Source organism: Papaver somniferum, chromosome 2, assembly GCF_003573695.1.
Source record: "Papaver somniferum cultivar HN1 chromosome 2, ASM357369v1, whole genome shotgun sequence".
Lineage (NCBI taxonomy): Eukaryota > Viridiplantae > Streptophyta > Magnoliopsida > Ranunculales > Papaveraceae > Papaver > Papaver somniferum.
Genome location: NC_039359.1, coordinates 210,503,454 through 210,516,235, shown reverse-complemented (window position 1 = coordinate 210,516,235; position 12,782 = coordinate 210,503,454). Strand labels below are relative to the sequence as shown.

At 36.9% G+C, this 12,782-nt stretch overlaps 2 protein-coding genes across 2 annotated transcripts; both read right to left on the bottom strand.

The window, feature by feature from the left end:
• Positions 1 to 2,797: 2,797 nt before the first annotated feature.
• Positions 2,798 to 5,240, bottom strand: LOC113354489 ((S)-coclaurine N-methyltransferase-like). Its single transcript, XM_026597807.1, has 7 exons — positions 4,953 to 5,240; positions 4,648 to 4,756; positions 4,270 to 4,494; positions 3,754 to 3,853; positions 3,464 to 3,658; positions 3,261 to 3,319; positions 2,798 to 3,162 (listed from the first exon to the last, which is right to left on the bottom strand). Exons 1-7 carry the CDS (start codon positions 5,137 to 5,139, stop codon positions 2,970 to 2,972), a joined length of 1,068 nt encoding a protein of 355 aa, XP_026453592.1. The 5' UTR covers positions 5,140 to 5,240; the 3' UTR covers positions 2,798 to 2,969.
• Positions 5,241 to 6,962: 1,722 nt separating this feature from the next.
• On the bottom strand, positions 6,963 to 10,749 carry LOC113350406 (uncharacterized membrane protein C776.05-like). Its single transcript, XM_026594539.1, has 8 exons — positions 10,530 to 10,749; positions 10,272 to 10,391; positions 10,108 to 10,165; positions 9,921 to 10,021; positions 9,365 to 9,460; positions 9,023 to 9,116; positions 8,083 to 8,323; positions 6,963 to 7,650 (listed from the first exon to the last, which is right to left on the bottom strand). The coding sequence occupies exons 1-8, from the start codon at positions 10,620 to 10,622 to the stop codon at positions 7,251 to 7,253; spliced, it is 1,203 nt and encodes a 400-aa protein (XP_026450324.1). The 5' UTR covers positions 10,623 to 10,749; the 3' UTR covers positions 6,963 to 7,250.
• Positions 10,750 to 12,782: the final 2,033 nt, after the last annotated feature.

Here is a 12,782-nt window from a genome sequence, read left to right as displayed (position 1 = left end):
AAACAGTGGTGTTTCGAAGATTGTAGGAATGGGTGATGTGAAGGTTGAGACCAGTATTGGTTGCACATTGGTTCTCAGAAATGTGCGACATGTACCAAATCTTCGTTTGAATCTAATGTCATCGGGAGTGTTAGATGATGAATGGTACAACAATCACTTGGGTGATGGAAAATGGAAGCTAACCAAGGGCTCCATGGTTATTGCAAGAGGAAAAAAATGGGGCACATTGTATAAGACACAAGTGAAGGTGTTGAAAGGTGAGTTTAATGTTGCTGACAAAGATTCAACCTCCGAGCTGTGGCATAGAAGACTTGGACATCTCGGTGAGATGGGAATTCAAATCCTCACCAAAAGACAAGTCTTTCCAAAGGAGAAAGGTACGCAATTGGGTAAGTGCACTCATTGTTTAGTTGGTAAACAAATTAGAGTTTCTTTTCATAAAGCTTTACCCAAGCGCAGTATTCTTGATCTTGTTCATTCTGACGTATGTGGGCCTTTGAGGGTCAAAACACTTGGTGGTACCTTTTACTTTGTTACTTTCATAAATGATGCTTCAAGGAAGGTTTGTACAAATGCAATCAAGACCAAAGATGATGTTGTTCCTGTGTTCAAGATGTTTCACAGCATGGTGGAAAGAGAAACTGGTAGAACGTTGAAGTGCCTTCGTTCTGAAAACGTGGGAGAGTACATTGGGCCACTTGAAGACTATTGCAAGAGCATGGGTATACGTCATGAACAGTCAGTACCGAAGACTCCACAATATAATGGTGTTCCAGAATGGATGAACCACACTATTCTTGAGAGAATTAGGTGCATGTTATCTCATTTCAAGTTGCAAAAGAACTTTCGGGGTGAAGCAATTAATACTGTTGTGCACTTGATCAATCGATCTCCTTCAAGACCGCTAAATGAAGAAGTAGAACAGAATGTTTGGAGAGCCAAAGAGCCTACTTATGATCACTTGAAAGTGTTTGGTTGCAGGGCATTTGTTCATATCCCAAAATATCATAGGTCAAAGCTTGATGACAAAGCAAAACAGTGTGTGTTCCTAGGCTATGGAACAAAGAAGTTTGGTTACAAATTTTGGGATCCAGTTGAAAGGAAGGTTATCAGAAGTACGGACGCAGTATTCCTTGAAGACCAAACTATTGAAGACTTTGAGAAGATCGAAATACCAAAGCTTCAAGAAGACATGTACTTGGATCCAAATCCAGCCGTTCCTTCTCTTGAACAACGTGACGATGATGTTGATGGTAATGGTAATGAAGAACAAGAGCACAATCATGAAGATGAAGCTCATGAATATGTTCCAGTGGGTGATGTTGAGCAAGAAGTGCAATAACAACAACCAGAAGCTGAGTTAAGAAGATCCATCAGACATAGATTACCTTCAACAAAGTATACACCACATGAGTATGTGATGTTCACAGATGCAGGTGAACCAGAGTCTTATGAAGAGGCTCTTAGTGTTCTTGAAAGTTAGAAGTGGTTAAAATCCATGAAAGAAGAGGTTGGCTTTTTGAATGTGAATGACACTTTTGATTTGGTTGACAAGCCAAAAAACCAGAAAATTCTCAAGAATAAGTGGGTGTATAGAATCAAGACTGAAGATGGTAACTCCCAACCAAGGTACAAAGCACGCTTAGTTGTGAACAGTTATGAGGAGAGAAAGGGTGTTGACTTTGACGAGATTTTCTCACCAGCGGTGAGATTTCCTTCTATTCGAGTTGTCTTGGCATTAACATCTAGTTTGGATCTTGAGATAGAACAATTTGATGTCAACAAAAAGTTTCTTCACGGTGAGTTAGAGGAAGATGTGTATATGGCACAACTCGAGGATTTTGGATTCAAAGGCAAAGAACATATGATGTGCAAGTTAAAGAAGAGTCTATATGGTTTGAAGCAAGCTCTTAAAAGATGGTACAAGAAGTTTGAATAGTTCATGAAGGAACATGGGTATAAGAGAACAACTTCAGATCATGGTGTTTTCTTCCGATTATCTTTTGAAACAACCGATTGTTGTGTTCGCTACCGATTATGAAAGTGCATATTAATCATTTCCAAAAATCAGAGATAAGGGACGGCTTAGTTTTATGTTTGGGTGACCATATTTTGTCTTATTGGTCGCCCCTAATTCTTTTGGGGTCTCCCCTAAAAATGGCAGGTTATTTATAGCCTCACAAGGAGTAGGACGTTGATATTTTTATGTTCCCACTGTCCTTGACATTGGATTCTAACTATTTTGTCTATTCATTTTGTACGTTGATATTTTTATGTTCCCACTGTCCTTGACATTGGATTCTAACTATTTTGTCTATTCATTTTGTTCGGCCTCATTAAACCTATGGCTAAACCCACTTTCTTTTAAGAAGAATTTTTCTTAGCATGTGTGGTAAAAAAATGAATAATGTGGTATATTTACTTTTTGTTTTTACCAGTGTAGCAGATTTCGGATTTCCCTTAGCATTCAATTCGAAAGCCTTACAAACTTATGATATTGGTACACTGGTCTTGAAAAATTGTCAAGCCCAACTAGCTTATCTAGTCCTCCCATACTCCCCTAAATTCCTAATTCGGACACCGATGAGAAGGCAACTGAGGATATTCTAATGATCTGTATAAAGAACTCCATGCACTGCATATAATTTAGAAACCAAATGAAAGTAATGGATTTGGAACTCGAGATTGCGTTCACAGAGAGGTTTGAGAAGTTTAAACCCACAGCCCGGCCGGATGAGCCATATAGTTGACACCACAAAGGGTGTTACTTGGACTTCAGGCTCCATCCTTGCCAAAATAGTAGCAACTGACCCTTTTTATTTTCAGAAAGACCGGACTTGGAAATGATGAAACCAGTGAGTGACAAAGGTTCAATTCAGTTGCATTTAGTGAAAACAAAATAGCACTGAAATGTCTGAAAAAGATGAAATGAAAAACAATTGAAAACAAGAGCACCCACATCTCTCTATCTATTTCTTCTTGAATAGAAAATGTGCAACCATCCATTCTTCTCCGTTATTATACCCGAAGAGTTCAGCAACTGAAATGAAAAACGTTCGCCAATACACGGTCCATTTAACAGCCGAATCTTTGCCATAAGTTGACTCCATTATTGGCTTTATAGTGCTTATGTTTTTGTCCATTCTTTTTAGCCACTCCTCACTACCACACACCAAGATTTATAAGAGCGAGGTTGTTTCAGAAATAAGGGGTGGGGTGGGTAAAATGGTGTAAGAAGAGTAGTAGAAGCTAACAGTTACCTTGTTTGTGCATAATGCTTCCCGTTTACAAGCCAATGGTTAACAATGGAAACATCATCCTGCACATAAATCATAACACACTCGAAGTTCATATTGCTCTAAATTGGTTTCAATTGGTGTAGCAGAAGAAACAAAAAAGAATTGAATTTCTGGCTGACAATGTACAGGCTAAGATTGTGCCAACACGAAAGCAATTTGATTACCTGAAAGTAGAGTAGTAGATTTGCAGAAGGCATTGTCCCTCCAGTGAAAAAGTATCTAGTGATCCAGTCATCTTCACTTGTGTCCTCAAAGTGGTATGCGAAAGCTTTATGGCAGAAGTAGTGCACGAAAAGGAGACTGTCTTCCTTCATCCATTTAGATATTTTCTTAAGAAGCTCCTTATAATTCTTCATATGCTATTTACATTTCAGAAGAAAGCTAATCAGTCAAGTTCACTCTTTCGACAAACAAAATTATCTAGCTTACCACAAAGGTTCAGTGAATTATTTACCTCGAACATCTCTATTGATACAATTCGATCGTAAGAACCCTCCATTTCAAATGTGCTAATATCAGCAACAATGATTTCTACATTCTGCAACTGAAGTTCTCTGTTCACCAAAACAAACAATAGTCACTAGCTTAGCCAAATGCCCAATTAAGTTGTCTATGGATTGGTAGCCAAGTTTAAACACAAGTTTATCAATTCTCTCCACGACATTATCAAACAACTCTTTTGAGAATTACCTGCTCTAATAGGCTTAGTAGGCTGTTTTGGGAAATTGGAGTCAGAGATGATTAATGTTGCCGAAAATACTTTAGAATTGTTCAAACATGTGTCGTACTAGCTAAACAGATACCAAGACAACAATGCCGGCTTGGTGACCAGTAACTAATGAAGACAGCCATTTAGCTTTAAAGTGCAGAAGAAACACATTTGTCCACATAAGGCATGTTGTATCGCAATGTATTACAGCATTCTATAAAATGAAAACCCAAATTCAAATAGGAGTGACATCCAGCATACCTGCATTGTTCTTCTATATGTTCTTTTTGAGTCTTTGAATTGCAAATCCCTGTAATGTTGCAATTCTTATACTTCTGTGCAATGTATAACGAAAATGAGCCCCATCCACACCCAACATCAAGAACTGTATGACCATCTTTTATCTGTGCTCTTTCACAGTATAGTTCGAGCATTGCTTGTTCCGCATCTTCCAGCGTTGTAGTCTTATCGGAAAAGTAACAACAGCTGCAAAATTAACAAATGACATGAAATTCAGTCACCCAATTGACATACAATAGTTGGGGTGCAACTAACTGCACAGCAGCACAGCAAATTGAGGGCAGGTAGGGGCAATTGCCCCTACTTTCTAATTGAATCCAAAATCTGTAAAAACATTACCTGTATTTCATATATTTTCCGAGGACTAAATTGAAAAAAGATGTCGGCAATTCATAATGCTGTTCTTTTGCTGATTCTGTCTGAATTGCAATTGGCATTTCTTCAAGAGCTGTAATCATCAAACCATCATCTTATCAGAATCAGCCCCGAGTCAGATGAGTCAGAATATAATCTGACCCAGACACAGGACACAAATTTCAGACTGCAAAAACGCAAAAGAATACTCCAAAATCTGAATTGAACCCCAGCTGGATTCAGATCGAGTCAGAAAATTAAGAGAGAGTGAGAGTGATGGAGAGACTTACAGTGTGCAAATTGGATAAGATCAGAGAGCTGAATTTCAGAAGAAGGTTTATAACCCAGGCGAAGTCTACTTGCTAACAACAATTTAGTAAGTGTCCTAATGACAACATCCGGTAGTAGATTTCTTTCTAGTGAACTTAACATCACACGCACTGTAGCATTGTATGGTACTTGAATTAATGTCTCCATTTCTGCTCCTCAATAACAAAAAAACGAAGAAAACCAACGATGAAAACTGAAAAAAGTTCTAGTCTCTGAAAGTGTCAATCTTATTTTCTCTATGTGGTTTATTTATTGCCTCACAACTTCTAACTGAGGTTGAGGAAACAATATAATAATGTGGTGGCTGACGTGTTAGTGGTTTATTTATTATTTACTGATCTTAGTTTACTGTTGATTGAGTTTATAACACTACGGTATTGATTAATCAATGGTTGTCTGATATAGAATACCTAATTTCTAGGTGCACGAGAATTGTCTTTAGTTTTGTTAATCGCACCAGCAATGGTAAGTGCCGACCATAGTCTATCAAGACAGGTGGAGGGGATGTAATGAGGTGTTTCATATTTTTGCTTATAAAAAAGAAAGAAAAAAGTCAATCTCATCGGATAAATTTTTTGTAACATGTCAACAACAACAGACACTATCAGATAAAATTTTACGGTAATTTATCACCAAGATTTTGTTTAGCCCACCTAAAATTTTCAATCATATTTCTAGTCAGAAGTAACAATGTTCCACTTGTTTGAGGTGATGTCTGGTGACATCTTTCAGTAAACTGGTACTCCAATTAGCAATGTTGATCTTTCGTATGTGCCTAACATGTAAATCTACATCTAAGTTCAACTTACGTAGACAATAGAGTCTACCTCCTTCCGTGGCTTTGTTTGTTGGTGACAATCTATTATGATTAGTTTAAGGTTAGGAGTTACGTCCCCTTCACTAATTATATGGCTAATCCAAGTTGATGCGGCTAATTAATCAGTTCTGTTTTTATGATTAAACTATGATTAAGATCCACATCCTTTTCGCTAATGAATCATTGAAATTATTTTGTATGGCTTTTGTACTAGAGTTGGTCACATCTTAACTAGAGTTACCACTAAACCCATTGACATTTTCTTAACAACTACCCGGCTAACCCCATCTGGTGTCTTTTCTTCTTCATTTTGAGGTCATATTTTTCGATAAAAAAAAATGTCATCTGGGATGGCAGAATACTGTTACTAGGGTTCTCTTGTAAACCAAATACCTACATATTCTCGTACAGTTGTACTGCTCATTCATAAGCTAAAAAGGCTAGGAAAAAACCTGCAAGTTTTGAATTTCCATGATAATTTATAGTTAAAACGCCTTCTAACTTGTTTGATATCTTAGCGCCACCATTTGAAACATAAACAACAGAACTAAAAGTCTAAATTTTATTTTCACCGCATTTGGCCGCTTATTTTGCAAATCATGGCTCCGTTACTGCATTGTTCTAAAATTTATGCGCCCCACCAAGGTTCTAGGTTTTTTTTTACCAAGGTCAGATATTATTTACGGCTTTACTTCATATGGTTAGTGTTATTGTGTCCATTATGCTCGTGAACCCAATCTCGATCTCAACAGGGTGGTGTGGGACAACCAACTTGCTTAAAAAGTGTGCCATGGAAATGGCAGACGTAATCATGTGATGACATTGACGATATGGGATTTATCCAGAAAGATCAAAGATGAACAGAAGGAATCTTGTAGACGTGGAGGAATCCGTATTATTTAATTCAATAGGGAGTCTTGTTATCGGGAGAGAAAGATTAGATGTGGGGAGGGAGCAAAGTGTGATACAACCCACCGTATTACTTGCACATGACCAGTTGGAATGTCTTGATGCTCCCTCTGTTTCAGTAAAAGTGATGATTTTTATTTTTAAATTTCACATGGTCTCCCATAGAGCAAAACTTTATAGATTCTAGCAATACACATACAATATAGAAACGCCTTGAAATGTAACAAATTAAGGCTAGCAATTCTTAGTTGCAAACAAGTCCTATCATTAGCATCATTTGATTATATTGGCGAGAAGTAGCACTAAAGATCACATCCTTGGTCATTATTATACAAGAAAACTTGGCCATCTGCACCAACAGAAACTTATGAAAAACATACACGCTACGAATGTTGCATAAACATCGACCACAAGTAGCTCGAGTTCAAAACTAAACTCTCCACACCTCAAAATCCTAAATCCCAAGATATCAGCTTTCGACAGTCATAGGTTTACTAACTACACTTCTCTAGCAATAGCTAAAACAGAAATTTTACAAGTCATTTTCTTTTGTACAAGGCTGTTCTGACGACTGGCTGTCGGACTCGGTGAAGCCGTTAGTTTCAGTGGGAATTTCTGTTGAGACTGTAGGCGGATCAGGTTGGACTGGTAAAGGCTGCATCTCAAGTTTCTTCTTCTCCTTCATTATGACTTGCCTTGGCATAACTTCTAGTAAAAAGCTTCCTCCATTCCATATAGATGCAGAGACTTTGAGTATTTGGAAAATCACGTGCAATTCGTAGGACAGGAATATTGGCACAGTTAGAGCCATAGTGGCAACTGTGAATGCAGCTTGGAACAGGATATACATGAGCATACGATTCTGATCACCTAGAACTCCACTCATACGCCACCACACATTATTTGCTTTTTGTGCTTTCTTCGATAGTTCTCTGCCAACATTATAAGCAGGAAAGAGTACAAGTGAAAAGAAATGAAAGCATAATACCTATCAAAATTTAGGAAGGTGTAAACTCAGTTTTCGTCAAATGATTCAAATTGCAACCCCTAGACCAGTTTTCTTAATGTGTGACGACATCCTGTATCTCAAAGCTAACTACAGAGATAAAAGCAGCCAGTGATAGCGGCAATGACATGAAGCCAAACAGCCAAAGCAATTGACACTTGAATCATTAATAGGGATAACGATACTAGATGTTAGAAGTATCAGGAGGTAATAGAATTATTGGTAAATGATTGAGCCATTGAGCAAAGACAGGTTGTAATTGAATTGCGGTATCAAGGGCTAATAACTAAATCGTGCCTGTGTTTATGTCCCCATATTCAATATATGAGAGGTGAAGAGAGAGGAAGCGAGGGAAAACCTGTAGGATGTCATCACTTCTGGATCCCTTAAAAGCCTTTGACGACGCAGGACATTGACAATGAGAAAATAGAGAATCTGCCATAAAGTGTAAGCAACCAATGGAACAACAAATAGCCACGTCCAGAGGTAGGACTTGTCCTCTACATATGGCCATGAAGCTCTTTGACTCGAACTTCCCTCAGGATGCATAGCTTCAAAGGTTGCAGGATCCCACCACCGAATAGTGAAGTAAACAATCCCTGCCAATGACATCAACCAGCGGTGGGTATAAAGTCAATTCCAAATATCAAAAGTATACAGGTAAAACAAAATTTTGATAAAGCTTCTAAATGCCTTCCCCTGTCTCTACTACAAAGCCATCGCTTTGCCAGGAAGGCACACTCTTAAGAAGAATTTAGAAACCCCTACTATTAACTCTAGCAACATATGACTCAGTTCAGTTGAAAAAACCAGCATTCACAAGCAACCACAGTGATAAATTACCGGCCTCTGATGTCACTGTCACAAGGTTCAAACTTCACGGAGAAACGATACAGAATTTTCTTTTACAGGAAACATCTCTCTTGAAAATATATTATGTTTATCGCCGTGAAATTTAAATCAAAAAATAGCCAGTAAAAATGACCAGGGAAACTGTATCTCAAACTTTGCACATGCAGAGTATACTTGTAACTAGTAACTATCAATCTATCATAATATGGTACTGCAAACGCTCTTGCTTCCCTTTATGAGTGACAAAACAAACCAGAACAACAAATATGGAATATACTTCTATGCTCTTGGTCGAAATCTCGCAAAAAAATAATAATTATCGATTGAATACTAGTCAAACAATTGCTTCATAACTAAAGAAGAATGCTACCAACGAATACGAGGTCCTCAAAACTGGAAACACATTGCTTGAACAATTAATCTGTAACCTCGCGAAACAAACTCACCAGGTAAAAGATGTATTAAGACGCTGACAATTTTATCAAGAGAGCTGAAGACCAGACTGCAACGCCAGACAATTAATGCCCACGCCAATGGTCCCTGCAACAGTTTTTCAGAATTTTAAGTATGAAAATACAACTACGCAAGGAAAAGATAACTATGAAAATAAGTCAATGATATGCTACTTGAACAAAGTAGGTGCAACACCACAACCACTTTTATACTATTCATTTTTATCCTATGAATTGCTGAGATCAGCATTCGCTAAGGGCGTAAGAGCCCTCCAAGGCCTGTGGTTTGCATTAAATTCAATTTAAATAGCATCACCATGAGGATAGTACGTGCACCTCTGCGAATGAGAAGCAAACCATGAATAGCTTTTCATTTTTAGGATAAAAGATTAGCATAACCAGGAAAATGGTATTGGCGTAGTAGCAGAAATCCTGCAAAAATCAACACCACAATATGAGCATGAGATTTTACATACGGTACACCAAAGTAATCTATAACATAACTAATTCTTTCCAATTATAAAGCTTGCTTCATTGTTTTCAATAGTATCCAGAATAACCATATAGAAGCCCAATAGTCAGTACGTTTGTAATCATTATCAAGGATCGGTACAATCCACATGTTAACTTCTCAAATCAACCCCTTCTATCTTGCGAAAAAAGATGTTTATTAAGTCTCCCCACTAAAGCCTCTTTCTCTTGTACTCTAACGAACCAAATAAATCGAAACATGAAACAAGTTGCTCATCTCAAGGTCCACTTAAAAGTAAGTCAACAGAAAAACACAATACAGTTACAATTTTTGTCTTCAACATAAAATCAAAAGCTAAACCCCTCCACAGCTTATTACGGAACAAGCATAAATCAAAATTTGAGAAAACTCAGTGCTCACCAGGAGGTAATAATGCCATTTCTTGAACCGATAGTATATCCATCTCATCGGAACAAACGTGAAATAGAAAAAACAGTACACATACGGAATGTCCTGAGGCCCTACACAATTCAACAAACACATCAACCTCTCTCCCCTTGATAAATACTCAAAATCAAACATAAAACATAATCCAATTTTCACTTACTTGATCCCAATAGAAAACAAAATGCTCCAAAAGCAAGAACTCCCACTAAATGTGTAACCTAATTACCAATCAAAACAAAAATTAACACAACAAACACCAAAAAAATTCCAAAAAAACACCAAAAATTCCAAAAAATAAGAGATTGAAGAAGATAATGATACTACCTTATTGATGAATCTTTCATGTTCCTCAGCCTGTTTAGCAATTTTAACAGCCTGTTTTGATAAAATCTCTTTGGTTTGTACAGCTTGTTTTGATAACATCTCTTTTGTTTGAGCAACTTTCTATTATAACAAATCACAAATCAAACACAAAAGAGATCACAAAACAACATAAAAACCTAATCTAATCATATAATATCAAGAAAAAATTCAATAAAAAACATGATTATATTGATTGATTGAAGGATTGAATGATTATACCTTTGATTTATCACTAAATCTTTGTTTGACGCCTTTTCTGAATGAATCTACATCATCAATAGTAGGAGAAGATTCATCAGGAGAACTAGACATTTTAGGTTTTGGATTAAGAAAAAAAAAAATTTCGAAATCAAGAAATTGCAGAAGGGAAAGACCGAAAGAGAGAAGTGTGTGTGTGGGAATTCGAAGTGGCGAATAAAGAGAGAGGTTGTCTTGTCTTCTTACACGTTTACACGGCTCGACTTATAATATTGGTGATGAGTGCTGACATGAAACTGAATTTAATTTTTAATTAAAGTAAAATTAATTAATTTTATAGTAAATAAAATTGTGGATTATGAGGATATGATGTCACGTGATATTCCACCGGACCATACCATGGCACATACAAGCATGCATCTTGGAAATGGGAATCACTTGAGAATTTGTCCTTGCTAGAGGGGTTATTAATATTTCGCAGAAAACTATCAGTCATTTTAAATTCCTTTGCATATTCGATCTAATTTCTCACTTGTTCGCTTCCATATATACGATCAAAAATATTGATTTTGCCTAGTTTTTGTAATCTTTCATATCATGGGTGTAGAGTTTCACACCTAGTCCAGTAGGCTCCCAAGCCTAAAATTGCTTCCAAGCCTATTAATGCGTACTCACTCTTATGCATAAAATTCTGGCTTCCCCTCTCCCGAACAGAACCTCTTTAGTTTTTGTAATCTTTCGTGGTTATGTGGTGCATGTGGTGCATGCGATTTACAGATTTCAGCATGATCATGTGGTGCATGCGATTTACTGTACTCTGGTAATCTTAACTAAGATTGAATTCTATTTGCAGAGGATTTTAATTGTTTTTCGCAGCTTTAAATGTTTGAGCAATTCAAGGTGCATTTAAACAAACAAGATGTCTAAATGAGAGTAGTAGTACATGATCTTTTCTTTGCCAAACCCAATGTTCATCTTTAGACGACTTTGTATGTCTCATAAAGACATTGAAAGCACCTTTACCTTGCATTTCCTTCATAATCTGTCACATTATAAATATTTAGGAAGGGACCATTACCGTATAATCATTAGCCAATCAATCAAAAAAAAACAAACAAAATATTACGAAATGGCAGCACTCAATAAGCTGAAAAAATAGGTAGTCTTCAGCGTCAACCTATTGGCTGCTCGCACTTCTCTGAGGAAACCATTCTCTAAAGGGTGTTAAATGGATGGGCACGGGAAATCAGTTTAAAGAACCATCTCAGTATTCATAGTCATTTTAGGATAAAGGGCTATCTCATTATCTTTTGAATCATCAAAGCTTGCAATGCAACTGGAGTACAAGAAGATTATCAAGGTCTAGCTAAAGCAATTCAGGATGAAAAAACTGATGTTGATATCCCTTGGGAGCTGAGAGGGATAGTAGGAGATATTTCTTTTATTTTATTTTCGTTTGATAGTTGGACATATATTACCTCCCTCCCGTTATTAGTTGGCCTATTTTATAATTAAATTTAGTTATAAAATAGGCCGACTAATAGTGAGACGGAGGGAGTAGACACACAGACAGAGTTGCCAATAAGTATACAGATAAGTTAGGTAAATAAGCTCGTAAAGAAGGTCTCTGGAACTTGGATTGGATATTCTTGTTCAACTTCATACGGCACGACAGTGTTTAATTAATATATCAATGGTTCGCATCGAAAAAAGAACTAAATTTTGTTTCATAAGGGAAGGAATAACTTGGACAATTCCTTAAGGATGACAAGTTACAACTGCAAGAATGGGTCAAGCTGAGTTCCATGGAAGGCATAAGAAGATTGGACAACTGGTGTCGTATGCTGTGTTATGGGAAGTGTGGAAGAGTCACCAATGACTCTTTTAAGGGCTATCCGATGTCACAATTTATTTAAGTATTTTTTAGTGGTGAGGTAATTATCAGAACTGCTACACTCACCGACCTTTTCCACCGCAAAATCTCACCACAGACGAGATTTAAACTCCCAACATTTGGTTGGTAGATGGGCTGCTGTAGGTCCTGTTCCTATTAGACGCGGGATTTTAACGCGGGATTATTGGTCGGTAGGTTAATCATTTTCGGGTAATTATGCTTCTTGATTTGTATATTAGGGCAGCTTGTACTCTTTTTGATCCTGCCTAAATTTTTCCTATTAATATAACCTTCTCTTTTAGAAAGAAAGTTTTTGCCACAATCAGTAATAAATTTTAAATAAGTAAGCTTTTAATAAAATTGAAATGTAAATATAAATA

Excerpts from the sequence above, each read along its gene's own strand:
- LOC113354489 (XM_026597807.1), bottom strand. The coding sequence starts at position 5,139 with ATGGAGACATTAATTCAAGTACCATACAATGCTACAGTGCGTGTGATG. Across the intron at positions 3,320-3,463 it reads ATCTACTACTCTACTTTCAG|GATGATGTTTCCATTGTTAA; the intron begins GTAATCAAATTG and ends ATTTATGTGCAG. Across the intron at positions 3,163-3,260 it reads AAGCATTATGCACAAACAAG|TGAGGAGTGGCTAAAAAGAA; the intron begins GTAACTGTTAGC and ends GGTGTGTGGTAG.
- LOC113350406 (XM_026594539.1), bottom strand. The coding sequence starts at position 10,622 with ATGTCTAGTTCTCCTGATGAATCTTCTCCTACTATTGATGATGTAGAT. Across the intron at positions 10,022-10,107 it reads TTGTTTTCTATTGGGATCAA|GGCCTCAGGACATTCCGTAT; the intron begins GTAAGTGAAAAT and ends TGAATTGTGTAG. Across the intron at positions 8,324-9,022 it reads CTTAATACATCTTTTACCTG|GGATTGTTTACTTCACTATT; the intron begins GTGAGTTTGTTT and ends TGTCATTGGCAG.